We start from the raw sequence: 26,787 nt of genomic DNA on the forward strand, positions 1-26,787 counted from the left end.
TCTTAATTTGACTATTTGCTATGCATTTTTTTAACCTTTTTTCACTGCATCAATTGTTAACTATATGTTAATTATGTTAATTGAACACCATTTATATGTTGTCTGCACTACGTCCACATTATGCTTGGCAAAGGGGCGTGTCCCCGAATTGTTGCACCACTGCACTAATAAACCGCAAGGGCTTGCCCTGCTATTGCAACTCCTGTGTGCCAGTGCCAGTTTCTTCTGACCTTGGACAAGAGGTGGCCGATTCCTCTGTCACTGGGCACCAGGAAAAAGAATTTGCCAGGTTTTGTGAGATGTGAGGCTTCTCCAAATTCACTTCTTACCAATGAGTTGGAGGCAGCCTGGCAGCATTGGCCACTTTCCTGTCACTCATTCCAGCCTGGGCTATTGATTAGAGCTTGTATTGTGTATTTTATTGGTTGTGACTGCCTAACGGCTATGGCCGCCCAGATCTGTGGGTGCCCTCATTGCCTGTATTATATACCACTTGTCAGTGCTGTAGGTGGAGATGAAGATTTAGTGATGCTCAGCCTCCTCTAAATGAGAGCAACTGTTATATAGTCATATTATGCACAAATGCCATGAATATCTTGAAATTATATCCTTATATACGGTGAGTTCCGATGTCATCAGTTATAAACGGTGAGTTCTGATGTCATTTCTGTCACATGACTCACTGAAACTTGTGTATTATAGTAAATAAAGTACCCCCAGTTGCAAAATATGAGGATATTAGAAGTTACCTCGGAGTTCCATGGCCTTAGGCCTCGTGTTTTTATATGGTCATGAAACTCCTCTGTAACTTATAATATCCTTATATTTTACAAGAGGGGGTACTTTATTCACTATATATTTTACAAGAGGGGGTACTTTATTCACTATATACTGTATATACAGTATAACTGTGTAACTGTGAATTTCAGTGCATGAACTGTATAGGGGAAATTTTCTGTGAATAGCAGTTTTATTCCGGTATTAGAGTGCTCTGACATAGAAAGATACTGCCATAGCAAATTTTGTGTTGGTAAACTAGTGCAAAGTTGCCTGTTTAACTTTAGAAATACAGATTTATAAACCAGTATACAGATGGATCTGCCATAATGTCTTACATTACAGTTAATACACCAGTGTTTTTTTTGTAAAGCCTAAAATATTTACTACTGATAGTAAGGCAGTCCAAGGCCAGGTTAACTGACATGACAGGTGTATAACATTCTAGCAGCACACCCATTTATGCTCCCTCTTCCTTAGAACAGAGTTACTGTTTTCCATCACTGCCTCTATACCAGTCTCTGCATGAGTCACATAGCTAGTGCTGTTTGCTTTAAGGGTTTGGGTAAGGTGGAGCAGAAGCAGTGTTTAGTTAGTAGGATGAGTTTATGAGGGTAGAGACTCTTGAATATGACACCCATGCCATGTGCAGTATTGTTAATTTTCTGATTCTCACTACACAACAACCTCCACTGTTAGGAAGCTGCCATGGGTATTCTGCAACAGCTGGCAGGAGTGAGACAACAGACATTAGGTATACCTGCCATTCCCAGCATCCCCGGACAGACAGTTGTATTTCAGCAACACTAGAAACCTACACATGACATAGCTCTAAGAGCTTGAAACTAATTTCAGTAAAGTTGAGCATTAAAACATGAAAACCTTTGACAATACAGTTGATCTCATGGCCATTGGACTTTCATAAACGTGTTATGTTTTATTATTCAGAAAACCTTTACTCACTCAATTCTCTCCTCCTCCTTTTTGCGCAGGTTAATGTCTCTCTGAACCACCTCCCAGACGTGTTTAGCTTCATCATCGTTTAGCTTGGACAAATCCAGCTTCTTCTCCATGATAAATAAACGTTTGGAATCCCAGTGCCACTGTACGCTTCTCTCCTGGGATTATTTCTTTATTATCTGACACAAGGAAAAGACAATTCATTGATACAATTAAAGGGAGATAGTAAACTGCTATTATATATAATAAAGTTCTGCACAGCCAGTAGTTTGTGATAGCTATAGCTGTTCTACCAGAAGTAACACTGCAATCAGGGCCAATGGATTTTCATTAAAAAGGGACCTAAACACTAATTCAGCTCAGAAGCCCAGGAGCAACAGAATAAATGCACAGTATAGCTCTACATATCTTTAGGATCAAGGTGCCAGAAAGTGTGCATAGCAGAATTATACAGGGCTCCATCATTTCTGGGACTCTGAAAATCAATAGCTGATACTATTATAAAAGGCATATGTAGATACAAATGGTTTATTTTTGACAGGGACCCAAAGTCCATTATTTTTTTTTATGCTGCCAATGTTTTTATCAGTGTGACTATATACTGTACCTCTAGCAATATGTGTAGCACTATGGTATACGCAACATTTAGCTCAGATACTATATGGCTGTACAGTGGCCTGGGCCACTGGAACTAAGAGAAATGACAGTATGGATGTATGTAGCTAAAAACTGCATTTACTGACACAAACAGATTATGTGAGGTTTCTACCTTCAGAAAAACAGTATAGGTATGGGACCTGTTATCCAGAATGCTCCAGAATTTGCATCTTCAGATCTTAGGTCTACCAGAAAATTATATAAACATTAAATAAACCCAATAGGCTGGTTTGGATTCCAATAAGGATTATTTATATTTTAGTTGGGATCAAGTACAAGCTACTGTTTTATTATTACAGAGAAAAGAGAAATCATTTTTAAAAATTTGGATTATTTGGATAAAATGGGGTCTATGGGAGACATCCATTCCGTAATTCTGAGCTTTCTGGATATCGGGTTTCCAGATAAGGGATCCTATACCTGTAATACATTTTGTTATTGTAACAGAAAGACATACAGCACTGTTCCATGCCCATCACAGTGTCATTTTACTTTACATTTTACTTTCCTAGTCATAAAAACAGCTCTGTATTTTTCCTCAATAAAATAAATGAAAAGTCAAATAATTGCAGGTTTCTAGGCCACGTGAATGTATTTCAATTCAAGACCATGTGCCCCATGTTATATATGTGAATATGCAAAGAGCCCTTTGAAAATACAGCCATATTGAATGCATTTTGCAGCCAACAGGTCATAGTAATATGAAAGAAACAGCAGTCCTTACACTACAACACTTTACTGACAACTTAGAACGCAATGGAGGCCTTTAAACAACTAATTAATATGTCAAAAACATGGAATACCAATTCTATAACTGTCAGATTTTGTTGAATGTCCCATTTTCATAAAACTTCAGTGTGCTACAGCTCTGTGAGATCTTTTTTGCCTAGTTGATGCCCATGTTAAAAGAGACCATAGAAATAAATAATAATAACCATAATAATCCAATTAAAAAATGACAGCGAAAACCATTCCATTTTTAAGCCAGAGCAATGGAAATTATAGCGTGGTACATGATAGGCCAGATTCAATCTTCAAGGGAAGTTCTGCTTACAATAAGTGCTGACCACTTAATGTATCACAAAGTCTGATTTGTTACTTTTTTATAAAATAAGGTTACAATAATGTATATGATATTGTTATATTATATATTAGGCATTTCAATAATGTAATCCATTTGCAAGCGCAACATGCAAACTGCATTCATTAAAAGTGCCACTGATTTGCCGAATGCTATGCAATCCTTAATAAAAAATGAACAAAAAATTAATTATCACATGCCTTAACATTTTGTTCCTTTTGTTTGCTATTTAAGGATTCCAGATAGTTTTTTTATTGCACGTAGCTGGGGAGGTAACATCCCATAATGAGCGTGAGAGTGTTGGCACATTGCAGTATGTGACCAGTGCAGTCAGCTGATTATCATACTGCAGAGAGCTGATGTCTGAACACAGACCATATCCCTTTAGGTCTGCCACTATCAATGCTCTTATTGTCAGTCCAAATTCACTATATTCATTCATACATTCTTCCAGATCACAATGAATTAACTGAACATCATGCCTTGAGGTAATACTGGCCTTTAACCTAAAACAGACTTTTATCATTGTTCTTTAGGGATGTAGTGAACGGCGGAAAAAATGTTCGCGAACATATTCGCGAACTTGCGTCAAAAATGCGAACGGTTCGCGAACGTCGCGAACCCCATAGACTTCAATGGGAAGGCGAATTTTAAAAGCTAGAAAAGACATTTCTGGCCAGAAAAATGATTTTAAAGTTGTTTAAAGGGTGCAACGACCTGGACAGTGGCATGCCAGAGGGGGATCAAGGGCAAAAATGTATCTGAAAAATACATTGTTGACACAGCGCTGCGTTTTGTGCTGTAAAGGGCAGAAATCACACTACGTCACTCAGGTGATGTTTCTGGACACGGAATGTGAAAAAGCTCACACAGCTAGGTGGCACTTGGTTAAAGACTGGGCAAACAATGCCTGCAAGGGCAACGTATACAGTAGTGGGTACGGAATATATTATTGCTGCTGTAAAAACATCACTCAGGTGATGTTTACGGACACGGAATTATTATTGTTATTTAGACAGAATGTGAAAAAGCTCACACAGCTAGGTGGCACTTGCATACCTCCCAACTGTCCCTCTTTTGACCACTCAACCCCCTGTCCCTCTTTTGTACTGGAAAGTCCCTCTTTTCTCTGAACTGAACAGCCAGAAAAAAAACAGTTTCTAACTTAATTAGCTTTTGGCAGAGAGCTCAGAACAGCTAACAGGTGCAAATAAGATACTTTGTAACAATTTTGACTCTGGTTGGTGCTGGTAGTGGTGAACTACTAGGAGGAGCAGCACACCAGTCCCTCTTTTCTCTGAACTGAACAGCCAGAAAAAAACCAGTTTCTAACTTAATTAGCTTTTGGCAGAGAGCTCAGAACAGCTAACAGGTGCAAATAAGATACTTTGTAACAATTTTGACTCTGGTTGGTGCTGGTAGTGGTGAACTACTAGGAGGAGCAGCACACCAGTCCCACTCCCCAACACAGCTAGACTAATAGCACTGGGCTCTTATAGTAGCAAAGTAAAAAAAGAAAAAAGAAAATAAAAGCAGTCCTTACAAGGACTATTGGGTTATTACAGCAGTCAGCAGATGAGATCAGAAGCAGTGCCCACAGCAGCTACATACAGAGCACTGCAGTAGAAGGTAGATTACTAGTCAGCAAAGCTAACTAACCTAAACCTACTGTCCCTCAAATCCCTGCAGAGTTCTGTCCCTACAATACAGAGCAGTATCAAGTAGATTACTAGCCAGCAAAGTTACTATCAACTGTCCCTCAAATCACTAAACAGCTCTCTCCCTACACTAGCTCTTCCAAGCACACACAGGCAGAATGAAAAAACGCTGCAGGGCTTCAGTTTATATATGGAAGGGGAGTGGTCCAGGGGGTGTGGGGGTGGTCCAGGAGGGAGAGCTTCCTGATTGGCTGCCATGTATCTGCTGCTCTGGGGTGAGAGGGCAAAAATAAGCGCCAGCTAAGGTGAACCCAAATTGGCGAACGTCGCGCGACGTTCGCGAACATTCGGCGGACGCGAACGGTCGATGTTCGCGCGAATTAGTTTGTGGGCGAACAGTCCGCGACATCCCTGTTGTTCTTCATGGTCACAAATGCACATCTAGACAATTGCAATGTAGCCACGGCAGTAACAGGACTTCTGGAGGATGATGCCTAATACTCAATCATTAATAAAGCATATCATCCAAACCAGCATGTTCTTTAACAAAATGTCCCACTACAGGGAGCACAAAATATAGCTTTTGACAGAAGCACTACTAACAACTTATGTATAGAATAAGGTTATCAGATCACTTGAAAATGCAGGGACACATCTAGAAAATCCATATTGAAGGTTTGCCCTGATTACAATCTAATTTACACAATCAATCCATCCCTGCTACATAAATTTATTACACATGTCCTGTTTTTAAGTGATCTGGTAATACTAATACAGAATGAGCCTAACTATAAAAATGCAAGTGAAAAAAGGGAAAAAATTACAATGCTTATTTTTATCAGCACATATAGTATTTATAAGAGTTCACATATTCTGCAGCACTGAACAATAACCAATATAAGAGTGCCCTGTCCAAAAGAGTCACATAGAAACATAGCAATTTAGGCTGAAAAAAAACCCATTGAGTTCAACCTTTTATGTCTGTATAAAGCCTGCGCAACTGCCAATGCTGCAGCCTCTCTAATTTGCTGCAGAGGGGGAAAAAATTCATTCCTGACTTCAAGATGGCAATGGGGCCAGTCTCTGGATCAACTTGTACTAACAGCTATTTTCAATAACCCTGTATTCCCTCCCTTGCTAAATGCCATCCAACCCTATCTTGAAGCTATCTAATGTATGTACCAGTCCAACTGATTCAGGGACACAACTGACACAACAAAAACAGCATTGCATATTCTAGATGGGGCCTTATCAGTGCTCTGTACAGTGGTAGAATGAAGCCTCTTCTCGAGAATCTATGCCCTTTTTAATGCAGTTTAAAACCTTGTTTGCTTTTTTATCTGCTGACTGGCATTGCTTGCTACAGCCACATTTATTATCTGTAAGGACTCAAAGGTCCTTTTCCATAATGGATTTGCCTAGTGCAGTCCTATTAAGGGTATAAGTGGCTTGCATATATTCACATTCCAGGGCTTACATTTATCAGCACTGAATCTTGTCTGCCCAGATTGCCAATTTTTGCAAGGATGCCGCATCCTGGATGGAATTTATTGGGCTGGATAGTTTTGTGTCATCTACAAACACTGATACATTACTTACAATACCCTCCCCTAAGTCATTAAGACTAAAAATCCTTTAAGTACAGTCACTGGTAAGAACAAGGTTCACTTTGCTCACTGCAGACACAAACAGTGGCATCATCATGGCCTAAACGCCCCTTGGAGCTCCATGTGAGATTATTAATCTTAATTCTGCCCCTTAATGTCTCCATGTATAATTGGACTTTGATAACCTTCTAAATAATGGAATTAAATGATGTGTTCCCAAGTTGGTCCCCCCCAGTGGACTCTCCCACCCTGTGGTCATGTCCCTGGGCCTATAAGTGTTTGCAAGGGCTCTTACAGACGAGCGTTTTTACCTGTGCTCCCCTGCGTTCCGTTTGTCTGCGTTCAGCCGCAGGGGAGCGCAGGGATAGACGCATTACATTTTTTCCAATGGGGCTGTACTCACACAGGCGCCTGTAGGCGCCGAACGCAGGTTGAGACGCAACATGCTGCATTTTTCCTGCGTTCGGCGCCTACACGCACCTGTGTGAGTACAGCCCCATTGGAAAAAATGTAATGCATCTATCCCTGCGCTCCCCTACGGCTGAACGCAGAAAAACGGAATGCAGGTAAAAACGCTCCTCTGTAAGAGCCCTAAGGCGTGTAACATTTGCCAGCCATGCTGGTTGAAAAGCCAGGGCTGTCCTTGCCCTGCATTGGCTCTCACTTCTCAGAATCTGTCCTGCCTGCAGGTAGATACAGGATTCAGTTCAGTGTTTACTTAGGCACCTGTTCATTGTTTGCTTTTCTTGATTATAACTGGTAGCTAATTACTGAGCCTTTGGCAGCTCCCAGTGCATTATACACATCCTATTGCAACTGGCAGCTTTTTCCTGTTATCTCTTACCAAGTGTTACGCCTTCTCTCTCTCCTTAAAGGGGCAGTATACTCCCTAGTTCAATATGAGAGCAATGAATAGGACTTGCGCTAAACATACTTTTTGCCGAATGTTTGAACAAACATTTTTTTTAGCTAAACAGGACAAACAGCGACATTTACGCTTCTCCATGTCTAGTCTTTGAGAATTAGATAACTACAGGAAGGCTGTCTCCCATAGAATCTACTTTAAGCAAATAAACCTTTTCATGAACTTTTTTTTATGATGTAGAGAGTGGTATTTTGAGACAATTAGCAACTGCTGTTTTTTTAATTATTTGTGTGTCTTTTTTTAATTATTTAGCTTTTTGTTCAGCAGCTCTCCAGTTTGCATTTTTAGCAGGTATCTGGTTGCTGGGGTCCAAATACATTAGCAACCAGGAACTAATTTAAATGAGAAGCTAAGATATTAATAGAGGACAGTCTGAATATCCAGATAAATAATACTAACAACAATAAAACTCTAGCCTCAAAAATAAATGCAATTGAAATGTTGCTAAGAATTGGCCATTTTATAACATACTAAAAGTTAACTTAAAGGTGAACCATCCCTTTTAAACCACTTTCTTGTTCTTTGCTGTAATAAAACAGTACTTTGAACTTGGAGGTAACTTGGCTATAAGATTCCATATTGGTGGCAAAACAATGGGTTTACTTAATGTTTGCATAAGGAATGGTGATCAAATTATGGAAAGATCCCTTATTCAGAAAACACCAGGTCCCACGCATTCTGGATAATATATCCCATGCATGAACTTGCTTTTCCATAACTACATATGTTTTATGTCACTTCAGAGTACATTTCAGTTGAATGATACCATCACATTAGACATCGTACTCTAAACAATATACATACCTTCTATTTAAATAAAGAAAGAAAATAAATAGGATAGAATAAAACTTCCCTTTAGAAAGGGAGTGATAAATAGGAACTTCATGTATTTACATTATTATTGACTTTACAGTGCTCCAGATAACAAGTGCAATAAAGGCATTATGTGTAAAGAGGTAAAACACTAAAGCAATATTTATGAAAGTGTGAAAATATAATTTATCATGATATGCACCAAATCAATTTTGGCTTGTATATGCTTTTGGAGTTCTTTTTAGAGAATACTGAGGAGAATAACAACAACAACAATAATAATAATAATAATAATAATAAATACTGGGTTTTACTACTGGTGGTACAATGACAATTCAGTGGATAAAAGCCATGCTTTTAATTTAGTTATAAATAATAATGACCTGTGTCATGTGACTCAATTTATATACACCTACTTTAAAATAAAACCACTCCCACAAAGCAATCGCTCTTGTCTATTTTGTGTGTAAAAATATAAAGAAATAAACTTTTAAGATTGTGCCCAATTATGCACCATTAGGGCTAGTCCACACGGGGAGATAGCGACGCGTTTGCGGTCGCGGCGACAAAGCGCCGCGACAGTCGCCGCGACCAGCGCAGGCGACAGTTTTGTATGGGCGCCTATGTAAAAACGCCTGTGCTAACCACACGAGGCGATGCGCTTTTCAACAGTCGCCTGAAAAAGCCTGGCGAGTCATTTTCAGGCGACTGTTGAAAAGCGCATCGCCTCGTGTGGTTAGCACAGGCGTTTTTACATAGGCGCCCATACAAAACTGTCGCCTGCGCCGGTCGCGGCGACTGTCGCGGCGCTTTGTCGCCGCGACCGCAAACGCGTCACTATCTCCCCGTGTGGAATAGCCCTTAGTTTGGGAAATCCAGGCACAGTTAAGATGCATTCAAACACATGCTTATTGGTATCTGGAACATGAGCTGCCTGAGTGGACTTATCTTCTACCTGCCGTTAAAAACAACTGTAAACACCAGGCTGCTGGGATTGTGCCATCAGCATTGGCAAGATAAACATAATAAACATACTCAGAGGGAGCATTAAAAAGGAATTCTTCTGTATGCTGATACTTATGATACTAATTTGTTTAAAGGTCTGATCATAAATAAACCGTTTCAGAGTGATGCACCAACATAAAAGCAAAAAGTGTCAAAAACATTGGTACTTCTGGACAATGGATTCAAATATAAATATATGTATAACCAAACTGCAAACTCCTGTACAAATTGATGTGAAGCCAACATTTCATTATAAGCGTTAGCCTAGGGGTTAAATTTCAGTAAAAATAGCAAGATGATATATGTCCCTTCTAGAACATGTACATTCCTTTGTGCCATTGAATATTTATTGCTACATCCAGTTAATAATTTGAAGAGTACAAAGGTCCAGCTATGATCAATCCCATTTTCACGAACAGTGTCGGACTGGGACACCAGGGGCCCACCCAAAAACCTTTGACCAGGGCCTACCAATTAATCTTAGACCAGGGGCCCACTCTTAGTACTATTTATCTTCCTCTCCTCACTCAACCTCTATTCTCCTAGTCTCTTTTCTTTACTACACTATAATCTATTATTCCATCTATTTAGCCTCTTTGTTCTCATAGAAATAGGAAATGACCATGAAATAGGCCAAATGTTTAGCAGCATGAGGGCCACTGACACCTGGGCCCACCGGGACTTTTCCTGGTATCCCTGTGGGCCAGTCCAACACTGTTCACGACTACAAAGTGTCATCTATTGCCATGAAAGGGCAGTACTGTTTATTTTCCACATATTCTGCCTAAAAAATAAACAGTCAGGAGAGCATTCAGTTTATTTACTAAAGGAAGACAAGTTACCAAAATTTGCACCAAGTCAGGCTTGGGTTTGTAACTGCCCCACATCACAGTGCTCCATATCACGCTTTTTTTTTTTTTTTTTTTTTTAAATCCTAGGGATACATATGCAACAAACTATGGCTGCTATCTTTCTTTCTGGTGAAGGATTGCCTACTCCTCAGAATGCCAGCCAGATAAATCAACAAACATGGTGGGAAACACCAAGTAATCTGGGAACAGACCTGTAAACATGGTCCTACATTTATAAGTATTCACCATACCCTGTTGTGAGCCTTTCCTATAATAACTCTTTGGTTTTTGGTTTGCTTTTCTACAGGCCCCCATGGAAATGAATTTCAGCTGCATACAGTAAGATAAACCTACTTATTTTACTGCCCCTTCAATAGACAATGGTAATTATAAAGTGCTTTTCCCTTTTAATTAAAGTGTGGCTGTAACAATGTAGACAAGGAAGCAGGATCTGGAACGTTTTCCTGGACACATCATTTGGGATGTATGAACAATGGATTAGGAGCACAACCTCCTGAACTAAAGCAAGTGATACAGAGTGATCTGTACATGGTGTTTGATTCTGGCTTGTTTTTCAGACAATCTCATGACTGACTGGCTGTGGCTGTTGTGAAGATCAATTGATGAGATTAAAACATTTTTATTTAAAGGGCCCAGTGGCATTTTTTTGTGATCCTGTATGATAATGGTAAAACAAACTGGATGAAATGGAACATTAAGGCACTGGGAAACAATTTTTGTGCCTCACTATGCAAATAAAAGGCAACATATTCAGCACACTACAAAAATATAAGTAATAATACTATATATGCAGAATTATACTATACTCTGTCCTACAGTATCAGAACCAAGCACTACATGAATGCATAAAAACTAAAACTCTGTACTGAATTCTGTGCAAGCCCTTCTTTAAAGGGCAAGAAAATCTCAAAATAAAATGTTGCCTATTGAGAAATAAATATAATTGTAAGCTAATTTCCATTATACATTAAATACACGTTTTCAATAGTTTTAAAGCTATTTGTAAATGCAGCTAAAATAGCTATAAAGTATATTTATGTTCCATTCTGCATTGCGGGTTTTGTACCTTGAAACAATGTTGCAGAAGTGAGTCTTGCTAGTTTTTTCACAGGTCTTAAAATCAGATGGCTTTTGCTACATCATTTCCAAACTCAGAACCCCAAGGATAGGGAATAGGAATACACTTTAAAACCATTGGAAAACCTGTAATACATGTATATTGGAAATGACTTTAAATGATAAGTTCTATTGTTGATACAAATGTTATTTTAGTGTTTATATCCCATATAAAAATACCGCCATACTGTTCTTCTTGATTACAAATATTTCACAAGTAATTTGAGTTTTTGCACCGGTGTATTGTGAGATCATGGGATATATTTTGGATCCATAGAGGCTGGTGTGGATAATAGGGGATTTAGCTCATATAAGCTGGATTTCTGCCTTGTCAAGACACATACACTTTACAGCCCTTATAAGTGATTTATAGATCACCAACTTATTTTTGAAAAGCTGAATATTGAGAAGTTGTAGTGTGAGGGAAATGCAACTGTCTGAGCAACAATAAGCAGAAGGAGCAGATTCATACATCTCTAAAACACATTACAGCCTCTGCACCTGCACACAAAGCTTAAATTAGGTTGGCTCTGCTTTTTGGTGCAGAGAACACCTCTTCATAATGTAATATTTTTCTTGTAATGTGACTATTGGTCAATGTATTACATTCCTGTTAATTTTGTATATTGCTTTGTGCTAAGTACCTCTGTATAAATACATACTGTTCTACATAGCAAACAGCAACCATGGTGAGCCCTCCTGTCACCAACACCATCCTTTAGAGTAAGAAGCTTTGCAATAAGATTAGAAATATAGTGCAGAATATGGGGAAAAGCCCTGCCCTGTCCCAAGGAATGAGTTACCTGTTTGCTGGCTGCTGCAAGAATGCCTGGGCTGGCCTGCTGTCTTCTGAGAGATTGTATTCATGTGAAGGGAGGGTTAAGGCCCTGCCCTGTGTCACATGTTCCTCCTCCCAAAGCCTGGGGGAAGCTCCAGTACCCTCTGATAATCAGCCTCACACATCACATGAGCACAGGGCTGGGCACAGCAAGGGCACACATCTAGATCTGCAGTAGGGAAAACACAACTTGCATGTATCAATCAAAAGGGATGGGGCCCCTGCACAGGGCCCTTTGAAATATCACAGTGTTCTCTTTGTGCAAGCCACTCCAGTATGGAGTCTTACAATGGTTAAAGGAGAACTAAATCCCCTGTACCAAAAAAGCCCCCCCTTAACAGCCTGCCATTGCCACCCTCTCCTCTCCTTGCCCGAGCACAGTCTTTCACCGCTTTGTATTCTTTCGGGGCAGGAGCATGCATAGTTGGCCCAAGTCAAGAATCAGACTGCGCATGCTGAAATCGGTCCAGAAAGAATTACGAAGCGGTGGAAGACGGTACCCGGGAGCTCCACTGTGCCGCTCTGCATTTTATGTTCAAATTTTTTTAAGGGGATGTTTTTTGAATAGTGCAAAGTGCAGGGAGGGAGAGGGGAGGTGGACAATGGCAGGAAGTTAAGGGGACTTTTGGTAGAGGGGGTTTAGTTCTCCTTTAAAGGCTTGATAAAGCTCTGTGTGCGCAGAGATCTCATTAATGAGTCTGTGACTCATTTCCCACACACAAAGCTATTCAAATCACCCAGGTCTTCAAATTTATCTCCTGCTGAAAATGTGGGAAAAGAAGCTTTCAGTGGTACATATCTTATTATCTTCCAACACTTGAACATTTACTGTATAGAGTCCTTAACCTGTTTACTCACTGACATAATTTAAAACTATTTAATACTATTTCTCCCAACAGTGTTTATAGAGGATGTGTTTGCTGTGTATTGAATTGTATTGAATTTCTGCTAAATTCCTACTAAAGGGAAAAGATCTGTGCTGAAATAAGCAGCGTAGTATCAACAATTGCTGGGTCCCACAACAAATGTTTTTAGAGTCCCCAGGAACCCGGGAAGATGACTTTTTTTAGCATACACGTGCTGACACCAAGAGTTATAAGATTGTGAGGGGCCCCCCGGGAACTACCAGCCCCGGTGGGCCCGCAAGGCTCCAGTCTGACACTGGTGGATTGGGTGGAGGGGGCACACAGGTGTCCCAACTCCTGTCCCCTAACTTGCTTGTCATTCTGTTGAGCAAGTTAGGGAGCAGCAGAAGGTACAGGCTTTAAAAGTGCCATGTCCAAAGTACAATAAAGCATTCCATGGGGCACAAGTGCTTGCTGCGTGAGTACTAAGTGGTGCTCTTGTGCTCCTTAGTGCTTAAAGTGATACTGACACAAAAAACTACTTTTTAAAATATGAACGTACATTAAAAGTTACCTATAGGTCATACTGATACTCATTTTACTGAGAGGTTTGTTTTTGTAAGTAATTGTTTGTTAAAGTTCATAAACCTGACTGTTTTGCCAACCTGACTGTCCCATCTCAGCTTGTCAGTTAAAGTTTTAATGCTAATGGACTCCTGCTGCACAAATATGGCAGTCCCCTCATAGGCGATAACAGGGAGTCAGATAGGTAATATAAAAGCACTGGGCAAAATGATAAGATACATGCAAAGTCAATTTTATGGTAGATGTAAAAATGTTAATTTTCTGGTGTCAGTATCTCTCTAAGCATGTGCAGTCAAGGCCTAATAGCTTATAATGCTGAAGTCAGGACCAAGGAGTAAGCCGCAACGCAGACAAGCAGGAATAGTTCAATGCATAGTACTATACCTCCCAACATTTTGTAAATAGAAAGAGGGACAAAAGGATTTGCCATGGTGAGCACGGCAAAATGTTTTAACCCTGCCCATTTTTGTGTCCACACCCCCTTATTATCATGTTCATTTTATAAAATTTGTCAGGTTATGAAAATTTGAACACATTTCTGGGGTTTTGACGTGTTATTACAGTTTTGCTAATGAAGGTGAATTACCTTTTAAAGGAGAAGGAAAGGCATCATACACTGGGGGGTGCCAAATGTTAGGCATCTCAAGTGATTGTACTGACTTATCTGAAACCCCGGCCGGTGCTCCTATCAGCAGAAAACTGCACCGGCCTGGAGTTATATCAGTGAGCACCACATATCTATCCACTTCCGTCTTCTTTTTTCTTCAAATTTTCCCAATTTCTTCAAATTTCCCAAATGCATGCGCAGTTCAAAGAGAAAGTCAGGGCACAATCCAGGCTGCAGGTTTAGCTGTCAAAATCGGGACTATCCCGTAAGTATGCAAGAGGATAGCAAATCAAGGTTGATGACCAGCCAAAAAGTTAGGGGCAAACAGCATAGTCAGGAATTGAAGCAGAAGGGTCAGGGACCAGAAATCAGGCAAATAGCAATTATAGTACACCAAGGAACTCTCAGGAGCAGAACCTATATTCAGACATTGAACGAATGAAGACGTGTCACCATCTAGTGGTGGAAAAGGAATGTGCAGTTTTCTGCAGAAAGTGAATCATCTATGTATCTATGTATCTATTGTATGTATGTATGTATGTATGTATGTATGTATGTATGTATGTATGTATCTATCTATCTATCTATCTATCTATCTATCATCTATCTAATTTCCATATATCTATCCATTACTCATCTCTATCGATCTATATATTATACTATCGGATCTGTCAGAGTATAAAATCATCAAAGACACATCTGATATAAGGGAAGACTGCATGCTGTGTCATAAATGCAAAGTCTTCATTTGCAATCACACTGATTGCACCTGCCCTGCAACATCATCACCCAACCCCACACTGACATCACAGCCACACCCCCCTATGATATCAGCCCCGCCCCACAGCTGGAAATTGGGATGTGGAAAGGTGGCAATCCTAGGGCCCGAGAAATAGGGTGACCCAGAACACGGGGTCTACTTCCTCTATACTTTTAAAGAAATCCTTACTCATAAGCTGCACAAAACTGGGGATGGATGTGGGAGTTAGGATGGGCAGGCTAGAAGAAGGGAGGGATGATGGGTCCAGAGCTGTCTAGGTGTCCCGCTGATAGTGCTACCTGATTCCCACTTACATCTTTTAAAAGTGGTTCTAATTGGGTGTCAGTGGAATTTGATCTTAAAGGGATACTGTCATGGGAAAACGTGTTTTCAAAACACATCAGTTAATAGTGCAACTCCAGCAGACTTCTGCACTGAAATCCAATTCTAAAAAGAGCAAACAGATTTTTTTATATTCTATTTTGAAATCTGACATGGGGCTAGACATATTGTCAGTTTCCCAGCTGCCCCAGGCATGTGACTTGTGCCTGCACTTTAGGATGGAACTACTTTCTGGCAGGCTGTGGCAGGCTGTTATTTCTCCTACTTAATGTAACTGAATCAGTCTCAGTGAGACTTGGCTTTTACTATTGAGTGCTGTTCTTAGATCTACCAGGCAGTTGTTATCTTGTGCTAGGGAGCTGCTTTCTCGTTACCTTCCCATTGTTCTGTTGTAAGGCTGCTGGGGGGGGAGGAGGGAGGGGGTGATATCACTCCAATTTGCAGTACAGCAGTAAAGAGTGACTAAAGTTTATCAGAGCACAAGTCACATGACTGGGGGCAGCTGGGAAACTGACAATATGTCTAGCCCCATGTCAGATTTCAAAATTGAATATAAAAACATCTGTTTGCTCTTTTGAAAGATGGATTTCAGTGCAGAATTCTGCTGGAGCAGCACTATTAACTGATGTGTTTTGAAAAAAACATGTTTTCCCATGACATTATCCCTTAAAACTTCTGTCTGCTCCTGTCATGCTGCTCTGCCTTGCCATTGCTTAATACGCCAGTTACATAACTTTCTAAATATTTTTTCCAAGTATTTTTAGCACAGTCATTCTTTAGCTACATGTGATCAGACTGTAACTGAGAGCTTGAGGACTCTATATTTGCAACATGCAAATTGAACTAAGATAATGAAAATAATAATTGTCTAGTTTTATACAATGGCAATTAGCCTATTATTAAGATAATTACTACCAGCCCTGAGATGACTGAGAACAGGAAACCTTCCCTCCTGGCTCAATAAGCGAGACCAGAGTAGTCCCTGGAACCACTTTGCTCTGTTTAGTTAATGGGGCTATATTATTGCTGCAATTTCTTTAATTGCATGAGAGCTCCCCTTAGTGTTGATTCACTTCCAAATTGTGTTAGAGGCAGTGCTGCACTCTCCTTGGCAAGTACAGAGTCCTGATGTGGTCTGCACCTGGCCGTGCTCCCTAACTTAGTTAGGTGATGTATGGGGGTAGGAACATAACTGGCCGCTAAAACCACTTTGTACTTGTACCCCTTTCGGGAACTATCTACAGTATTTAATAGTACCAGTGGCATAAAAACCTGCCGCTGGACCCCCTGCCCGGAATGCACAGCCCCCCCACCCCAGTACCCACCCACCTGTCTGCCCACTTTCTCCACTCCCCGCCAGCTCAATTAGGAGAGCAGCTAGGGAGGGTTCTACATAATTTTAGAGGTTCTTACTTTGCCACATGGCAATATTGCCCTTGACAATTGTTAAATCCTCAGCTAGTCCATATATGAACTGGAGACCAACAGTGTCCTGCATACTCTAGAAGTCTACTCTCTGCCCTTCCTGAAACCTTCACTGTTCACAAGAGAAACATTTAAACACATACGTCTCAGAGTCACAGTGAAGCAAACTAAAAAGATCTAATATGTATCACATATTTGTTCCAAGTACAATGAGACTAAAGTATGTATAGGTTTATGTAAGTGAATGACTTACCATGGCCCACACTAGATACAATGCATAAAGGCCCCTTTTCACGATGAGCCAGATATACAAAGAATAATTGACTAGCCTTAATGTACCATAACATCATAATACTATATGAAGACACACTGTCCATTTCATCAAAGTATATTACATATTTCGGAAATGAGAACTTGCTTATGTTTATTGTTTTTAAATTTAGAAACAGGCCTGATGGCATCGAAGTATCTTTGTGGGAAATATTCCTAAACATTTGAGCCAATCTTTTACACTGCATCATCCCAGTGAGACACTATTATGCAGGCATCTCAAAATATCTGCAAGTTCTTACCAAGCTGCAGCCAGATGAGTAAATGCCATCTGAAATATTTACTTATGAATGTGGCTTTCCAGCTATCTGTAGGAGCAGCTCTATGCAGCCAATCATGACTTGCCATTGTCCCTTTAAAGAGAGTATCAACCTTGTCTGAGTGTTGCCCAAAGTAGAATTACCCATTACCCATTGCTGGACTTTCTTTAACTAATTCTGTCGTTATTATTTGTATGATGTAGTTATTATTTCTAAATCACACTGTTTACACTGCAAATAAGTTACTCTACAATATAAAATTTCATTCCTGAATCAGCAAGTGTATTTTTTTAGTTGTAATATTGGTGTGTAGGCAGCTATCTCAAGTCATTTTGCGTGGTCATGTGCTTTCAGAAAGAGCCATAACTTTAGGATGGAACTGCTTTCTGGTAGGCTGTTGTTTCTCTTACTCAATGTAATTGAATGTGTCGCAGTGGGACCTGGATTTTACTATTGAGTGCTGTTCTTAGATCTACCAGGCCGCTGTTATCTTGTGTTAGGGAACTGCTATCTGGTTACCTTCCCATTGTTCTGTTGTCAGGCTGCTGGGGAGGGAGGGGGATGATATCTCTCCAACTTGCAGTACAGCAGTAAAGAGTGACTAAAGTTTTCAGAGCACAAGTCACTAGTGATGGGCGAATTTATTCGCCAGGCGCGAATTCGCGGTGAATTTGCGTGTTTCGCCGCCAGCGAATAAATTCGCGAAACACCCGCGAAAATTTTTTTTTTCGAAAAAACGGGCGCCAAAAACGAGACGCCGGCGCCATTTCGTGAATTTTTTGCGGTTTTTTCGGCGAAGCGAAACGGCGCAAATTCGCCCATCACTACAAGTCACATGACTGGGGCAGCTGGGAAACTGACAATGTCAGATTTAAAAATTAAATATTAAAAATCTGTTTGCTCTTATGAGAAACAGATCTCAGTGCAGAATTCTGCTGGAGCAGCTCTATTAACTGATGCATTTTGAAAATGTTTTTTTTCCCAGGACAGAATCCCTTTAAAGCAAGATGAGGTAGATGGACATGACACTCATGCTCTTATGGAAAAAGAGGAACTTTTTTTTAATAAAAGAGATTAACATGTAGTTGTAGCTTGTTTATATTACTCTTTAATTCAATATCAGAAAGAAACAGACACAACAGTGATGGTTATGTGTGTTTTCTTCCTCTAATCTTCCTGATGGAATTCACTGAACATGTGGGATTAGGAGGTGCCTTCTGGCCAGTGGCATTTCCAGCTCTTATCTGTGATAGTCACAATAATTTGTTTTTGTGTATCTTTACTCACACATCTGCTGTACATAGGGTACAGGGTGCACAATTTATTTTAGCATGAAAAACGATGTGACTGTGTGAACCATCTGACTCAATTAAACCGTCTCCATGTATATATTTATTTGGGGTTTATCCCATCACATGGCTATTAGGGAGTGCAGTGAGCCCTGGTGAAGCCTTTAGCATGTTTGACTTTACAGTGCTTAGTGGTTGTGTTGGTGTCAGATATTGTATATTGTAAGAGATTTATGGGAAAATGTAGCAAAAGTGTAGCGGTTGGACAAAAACAATGAACTGCAGCTGGTAGTATAGGTGAGTTTGGTTAAAAAATATGGGACAATGTTGAACACAGAAAGGGAATTCAGAAATATATGCAGTGATTTGTGCAGCCTACAGAGGTATTACAGGTGAATTCCAAGGCTGAGCATAAAAGCCTGGCACAGGCTACACATTACAGTATACAATGCAGTGTGGTATGGTAATCATCCTGGACTTTATGTAAGTCAGCAGTTCCCAAATTGTGGGGCTAGCACCTAGTGGGATGCAGAATAGTGACTGTGGTGGACCTCAACACCAGTTAGGGCAACATATGGGGAGAATACGTTTGCTTTCCTTGAGGGCTTAGTTTAAAAGTCAATTGTGGGAGAAGTTTGGGGCCAATATTACATTGGGCCTTAAGCCAAAAAGAAACTAAAGAGCACTGATTTAAAGCAATGATTGTTTATGTGTCATTACCTTTGGAATCAACAGTGGCAAAATATTGGTGAAATTGGTAAAATGGAATTTCTGCTTACAATCCTATGTTTTAGCCTGTTATAAAGAATCCCGGTGTACTCCAACATTTGTTCAGGGCAGCCATAATCTCATAATGCAGCATTAGATATATAGAAACCTCATAGGGGAATTTATAGAAATCTAGGTGAAAAATATGTCTCATTTGGCCCAGTGTTATGAGTGCATATTGTAAAGGCAGCATTGTGTGGCTTTGCTTTGTCACTACAGTATTAATTGTTAAATAGAGAAGTGACTTCTTGCAAATCTAATGCAGAATGATCAGGCTCTTAAAAGGTTAAATGTAGGCTATAAGAAGGACACCAAATGTTGCAGAAGCAGTTTTATTTATTCCTAAGGAAAGGTTTCAGACATGTATTCTTTGTCTGGCAAAGAAGAGCCATATCCAATTTGCAAAACTTTATAACCATTTTAATAAGCAATAATACAATCTGTGGTCCTCAGGTATGGAAGTAGGAGATCACACTGCATTTTGCATCCTTCCCCAATGTAATCTAACCTTGCATATACAGAAAGGAGGGTTTGCATAAACAACTAATGTGACTATGGTGTTTGTAGAGAAGATGCTATGGAGAATGGAATGTTATCCAAACAGGATGTGAAAAGGGCAGAGTTAAAGTCAGTTAAAGCAAGAGAATTTCATTGTGTACAGAGGTTTAGAAAATAAGAGACTGGTAGACACAAAGGGGATTCTAATAAACAGTACCGATTGAGTTCTAAGGTCCAATAAATTGATACAGCAAAACATACACTGCTGCAATCCCATGACATGTGATAAAGAATCCATTTAGATTGTTGTCAACCTTTCCCAAGAGCCCTCTAATTGTTCAAGGACATGGGATTCCCAGAATGTAATTGGCTTACTTTCTATTAAACATTCCATGGAGGTCAACATTATATATGTATATATCTTAGTGCAGGGATCCCCAACCCTTTGAACCCGTGAGCAACATTCAGATGTTAAAGGAGTTGGGGAGCAACACATGCATGAAAAATGTTCCTGGGGTGCCAAATAAGGGCTGTGGTTGGCCATTTAGTATCCCCTATGTGGATTATCAACCTACATTGAGACTCTGTTTGGCAGTACACCTGGTGTTTGAAAAATAAGCATCTGCTTTGACAACACTGAGAGCAACATCCAAGGGGTTGGAGAGCAACATGTTGCTCACGAGCTACTGGTTGGGGATCACTGTCTTAGTGCATCCACTCAGGGCCGCCATTAGAAATCACGGGGCCCCATACAACAAAATCTTTGGGGCCCCCTGGGCCCCGACCCCACGGTACATCACAGGTTATAAAAAGCTATTGGTGACCCCCCTATAAGTTAAAAAAAAAAAACATTGGCGCCAGGGCCCCCCTTACAAGTTAAAAACAAAATTGGCACCCCAAAGAATATTTTTTAAAAAAACTTTGGCACCAGGGCCCCCCTTACAAGTTAAAAAAAATTGGGGCACCAAAGAATATTTAAAAAAAAAAAAACATTGATGGCAGGGGCCTATAGAATATTACATTGGTGGCTAGGGGATTAAAAAAAAAACAACATACATTGATGTTCAAAGCAATTGAACTCGTGGCTTCAGGACTTCAACTTCGCCTCCTTTTGGGACTTTTGGGTCTTATACCCCCTGTGCTCCCCTGATGGCGGCCCTGCATCCCCTGGCATCTTAATTTAACTTTGGAGCTTAACCCTTTACAGCAAAAAACATAGAGTAAAACAATGCACTGTAAGTTTTGGGTTTTACCGTACATGAACAGAGACTATAGTTCCCATCCCTGATGCAGATATTGGAGTTGAGCCAATGCTAAGTGACTTTGTCTGCCTGTATACTTGTCTTCTTGCTGCACAAATCCCTCTCTCAGGGTAAATATTCCTCTGCACCCCCTTCTCTATTGTGTCAGGCTGATGTTTTGCAGCTGGCTGTTGGCACCAATCCAGGTTGGATTGTGTGGATTGGAAGGGACAGGGAAGACTATGGGGGCGGACAGCAAGCAGTAAATATGAAAACTATCTTGTGCCTTTAGAAGAATAGTGTTGTAAATTAGAAATTGGACTGCATGACTCATCCTCTCATAAAGTGTCTCTAAAATATTGCACTGGTTTGTTGTGTCTCGTGTACTACTCTACAATAACTCTATAAAAGGGGCAGCTATGAAAGTGGAACCACAGAGCAGGCAAGACATAAAATACATGTTAAACCTCAACACAACCTTTGCTGTTAGCTTGGGTGTCAAAGTGAAACTATCAAAGAATGTCTAGATCCCAGACTGTATCCATCATCCTCTGATTTATATAATATTATTGTTTCCTTCTTATCTGAGCCATCCTGTTGATAATGACCCTCATTCCATCCAATCTTGACAGTTGTAACCTGCTGTAATCTGGTATCCCTGTGCTTGTCATGTTTCCATACATTTTATGCCAGATCTAGCTTTTGATGTCCAATCAGCATACTTATTAATGACTCTTTTCTTGTGCTTGTTCCGCCATATGGTTCACCCATTGAGATTTTTTTTTTAAAAAAGTGGTCATCTTTTATTTCTTCAAGACCGTGTATGTTCTGCTCATTCATTCCTGTACATTGCTGTCTGGACTAAGGCCAGTGCCCAGGATTATAATACTATAAATAATATTATAGATGATCCAAATGAAGGATAGACAAACTAGTTTTAGGGAAATCAATTAGCTTTCATCCTCCAAAGATTTAATTAACATAATATACAATTATGATTGAATAATGATGCCTGGATGAATTCTGCACAAGAGGCTATAGATGTTTACATCAGATGTCTATGCCATTTCATTACTTTATTGGGAAGTATAAATATCATACAAAATTTCCAATAAAGGACTGATGGAACCAGGTCCGGACTGAGAATTAGAATAGGCCCTGCCATTTCATTTACACAGAAGCTCAAACAGCCCCCACCAGCCCACTAAATACTGACTTCTAAGGCACTTTATAGCAGCCCCTCTGGCTGTGTCAAAGGGGAATATGGGCATTATTTGAACATTGACCTGGAGTGAAAAAGAGGGTTTGAATTGACTGATGTTGTTCAGAAAATGTATTCTAGAGTCTGACAGTAGTCTCTTTGATAGAATGCAGCTAAATTTTCCTAATTTTGCTTGTACTAACTTAGCAAAACACCTGCAATTACATTGAGGTCTACAGATGTTGAGCAGCAATAGCTTGTCTTTCATTACTAACTTATAGATCAGTTATATTTACCACTTGAGTCAGAGATATTTAGCACAGGAGCAACCCTCCTTCATAAGGTATTAAAACTGTGGATGTTACTTTCTTCAGTTCCACTTCCTCCAATTTACCTTGCAATAACGAAAAACATTTGGAAAAGCATTTCAGTCAAACATTTGGTTGGGCCAAAGTTATATGAAACCATGGACACAAAAGTCACTCTCCTATAGATGCAGGGTTATCAAACATATTAAAGGGGACCTGTCACCCTAAGAAATAATTCCAAATCTAATTTTATGGTCAAGTAAAATTAACCTCACTTACTTGTTTCTTTCAGTCTTGGAATTCAAAATCACAAGAAGCAGGCAACTACCATTTTGTGAAAAGTGTTATTAAGGCAAATTTTGCCACGTGCCAAAATCTAGTTTATGCAACAGAATGAGGTATCTGATGCCCATTGTCATGCACTGACTACACAATTAGAGAGTGAGGAAGGAGGAGGAATGTGAATAGGGTAATGACATCTAAGAAATTCAGATTTAATAGATTCATATTGTACTATATTTGGCTGGACCCTTCTTAAACCATTGTAGGTCCCCCCATGGGGTAAGATCACACGCTAAGATTCAGAGAGATTTAGTTGCCTGGAGGCAAATCACCTCTTCTTCGGGCGACTTATCTCCCTGAAAAGCCTTCCCCCGGCTAGAATCGAAAATGCCGGCAGGATGTCACTTGGTGTGCTTAGTTTTTTTAAGTCACCCGGAGTTGCCTTACGAGGAAATTTCTGGTGATTTTGGAAAAAAAATCGCTCCGAGTGCCATCCCACCGGTGATTTTGATTATAGTCGACGGGAAGGCTTTTCAGGAAGATTAGTCACCCGAAGAAGAGGCGATTTGTCACCGGGCGACTAAATCTCCCCCAATCTTAACATAGTAACATAGTAAGTAAGGTTGGAAAAAGACACACGTCCATCAAGTTCAACCTGCTAGTTGATCTAGAGGAAGGCAAAAAAAAAAACATCTTAAGCCTCTCCAATTTGCCTCAGATGGGGAAAAATTCCTTCCTGATCCAAAATGGCAATCGGACTAGTCCCTGGATCAGCTTGTACTATGAGCTATCTCCCATAACCCTGTATTCCCTCACTTGCTAAAAAGCCATCCAACCCCTTCTTAAAGCTATCTAATGTATCAGCCTGTACAACTGCTTTAGGGAGAGAATTCCACAACTTCACAGCTCTCACTGTAAAAAACCCCTTCTCAATATTTAGGCAGAACCTCTTTTCTTCTAATCGGAATGGGTGACCTCGTGGCCTATAATTGCCAGGCTGAGATCGTAATCCCTTTTTAAGTATTGGAATAACATCAGCTTTTCTCCAATCCATAGGCAACATAAGAGATGAAAGTGAATCTGAGAAAATCAGAAATAGGGGCTGGTCTGAAACTGAACTAAGCTCTCTTAGAACCCAGGGGTGTATGCCATCAGGCCCTGGAGCCTTGTTTACATACATTTTTATTACAGCTTTATGAATCATATCCTGAGTCAGCCACTGACTAGACTGAGCCATTAGTACAGCTATGAAGTGAGCCTGGGAACTCAAACTCCTCTATTGTATACACTGAGGAAAAGAACTGATTTAGCACATTTGCCTTTTCTGTATCTGTTACAACCATACTGGTACCGTTTTTTTAATGGAGCAACATTCTCAATCTGCATCTTTTTACTATTAATATATTTAAAAAACTTTTTAGGGTTAGTTTTCACCTCCACCACAATTAACTCTTCATTTCCTTTCTGTGCCTTCCCGATTGCGGATTTACAACATTTATTACAGTGTTTACATTCATTAAATGCAGCTTCTGTCCCAACAGATTTGTAGTTTTTAAATGCCTTTCTCTTCTTTCCAATTAACTTATTTACTTCTGTATTAAGCCACATAGGATGATTCTTAGAGCTTCTATGTTTACTCCTTAAGGGAATAAATTGAGAACAGTAATGATTTAATATCATTTTAAATGACAACCATTTCTGTTCTGTGTTTTTAGCTGAAAACTTAATGCCCCAATCAATAATCTGTAGGCCAGCCCTCAAGGCACTAAAATTAGCTCTTCCAAAATTCATGGTTTTTGTTGCCCCAGTATATATTTGTTTTTTGCACCAGACATTAAATGATATAACATTATGGTCACTACTACCCAGGGGTTCAATGACTTGCACATTTGTTCAAGTTCTGGGTCATTTGAGATCACTAGATCTAGAATAGCATTTTTTCTGGTAGGCTCCTCAACAACCTGTGCCATAAAATTGTCATGCAATGAGTTTATAAACTTGTTCCCATTAACTGATCTGGCAGTACTATTGCTCCAGTCAATATTTGGGTAATTAAAATCCCCCATTATCATTACTTTACCCAAACTAGCAGCCTTTTCTATTTGCATCAGGAGCTTAGCCTCCTCCTCACTTACATTAGGGGGTCTATAGCATACGCCTACAATTAATTTGCTGGACTCAGTGCTCTTACCCTTAGGGAGTTCAATTGATATTGATTAGAAAGGATATTTTTGTTACAAATACAGGTAAAATAAATTACAGAATCAGTTCCAAGTACCTGACTGTGAGCGCATTTGCACTCACACTTGAAGGGCAGTTGGATCACATTGTCAGTAATTTCTCAACTGCAATAGTTACATATTAAATAGTACTGTTATCACTGCGATGCTCAATGCAATTGGGTATGCGATTGCCATAGACACATAGAAGATCTTCAGACACTCTCTTGGAACTATATGCAGCACTGGCAATAGCAGGCTCTGTGCATAGGAAACACAGCATTTACCCAGTTACAACCAGGTGCTGCTGAGTAAATGTTCTCTGCAGGGTTCACCAAGGGGTCTCTTTGGATGGAAACGGATAGCTTGACCTGGCTTCCACCCCTCAGACCTTTTATGCTGCATTTAGTCAGGGAAGAACTAAAGGGTTGATACTCGTTGTTAAATTTTATCAAGAGAATAATATTTTGACTTTAAGCCATATGAGGCAAGGACCTCCTTCCTCTTGTCTCTTAGGCTAATGCCACATGATCTTTGGACTGATCTCAACTGGCAGAAAAAGCAAACACGAGCATTTCTGCACTGAAATACTCCACCTGTGCCTACACTTGGGCCAACGCAGACAAAAAAGGAAAGGTAATGCCAGTGTTGAGGCTGATTCTCTGTCTGTGCTTTTCAGCAGGCCGAGATACCGTAAGCCCCCATGTGACATTAGCCTTAATCTTGTGTGATGCTATGTGTAGGCTGACAAACACCAAGCAGAAAAAAAATCTATTTCAAGGAATATTACAGCTTCTTTATGGAGTGGTATGGGGCAACGTATGGGCCTCCCAATAACCCATACATTTAATAATCTGGTGGAAGATTGCCTTCATATGAGTGCATGCATCAAAGAATTTTAGAATTATCATTCTCTGCTACACAAGCAGGATAACTAGTAATACCAGTGGCAAGCATCCCATGAGCAAACGTGACCAAGGAAAAAAACATTATTTGAATTTATTTATCTTGGTATTTAAAGATAATAATAGTGCCAGTCCCCTGCTCTGTGCTGAGGTCCAGACCCAGTTGCAGCAGAGGATAGAAGAAAGCTGCAAAGCACTTCAGTTCTGTTAGTGGTATGGGATTTATTATCTGGAATATTTGGGACCTGAAGTTTTCTGGATACAAAATATTTCCATAACTTGTATGATTAAAACCTATTAAAAAGATGGCACCAACATAGATTTATTAGAGCTAGTAAAATGTACTGTCTTATTATTACAGAGAAATCAAGGAAAACATTAAAAAGAACTGTTCCATGGAAATGACCATTCTGGAGAATGTCTTTTTACCCATACCTGTACTTGCACAAGTTTAGAGAGTAGTAGTTATGTAAAAGTTCCAGAATATCTTGAGGGTTAAAAAAGAAAAGGAGTGACATCAGCCTGTGATGGGAGCCAGATGGGAGCAAGGCTGGGAGGGGAGAAGAAAAGGGCAGGTTTGGAGTGTGAGAGGGAGGGAAGTTCCATGTCTGCT

At 39.9% G+C, this 26,787-nt stretch overlaps 1 protein-coding gene across 7 annotated transcripts in view; it reads right to left on the bottom strand.

The window, feature by feature from the left end:
* The window catches only part of LOC108703030 (melanophilin), a 35,377-nt gene extending 23,008 nt beyond the window's left edge, over positions 1-12,369 (bottom strand). For 4 of the 7 annotated variants that reach the window (XM_041578607.1, XM_041578605.1, XM_041578606.1 and 1 more), the window contains exons 1-2: positions 12,275-12,369; positions 1,741-1,916 (exon numbers count right to left, since the gene is read on the bottom strand). In XM_041578607.1, coding sequence (XP_041434541.1) covers positions 1,741-1,850 — 110 coding nt within the window. In that variant the 5' untranslated portion in view covers positions 1,851-1,916; positions 12,275-12,369. Of the gene's footprint in view, positions 1-1,740; positions 1,917-11,421; positions 11,576-12,274 lie in introns of those variants that run through there. The other 3 variants (XM_041578608.1, XM_018238936.2, XM_041578604.1) reach the window with 2 other exon arrangements.
* Positions 12,370-26,787: the final 14,418 nt, after the last annotated feature.

This window comes from Xenopus laevis, chromosome 9_10S, assembly GCF_017654675.1.
Source record: "Xenopus laevis strain J_2021 chromosome 9_10S, Xenopus_laevis_v10.1, whole genome shotgun sequence".
In the NCBI taxonomy this organism is placed as follows: domain Eukaryota; kingdom Metazoa; phylum Chordata; class Amphibia; order Anura; family Pipidae; genus Xenopus; species Xenopus laevis.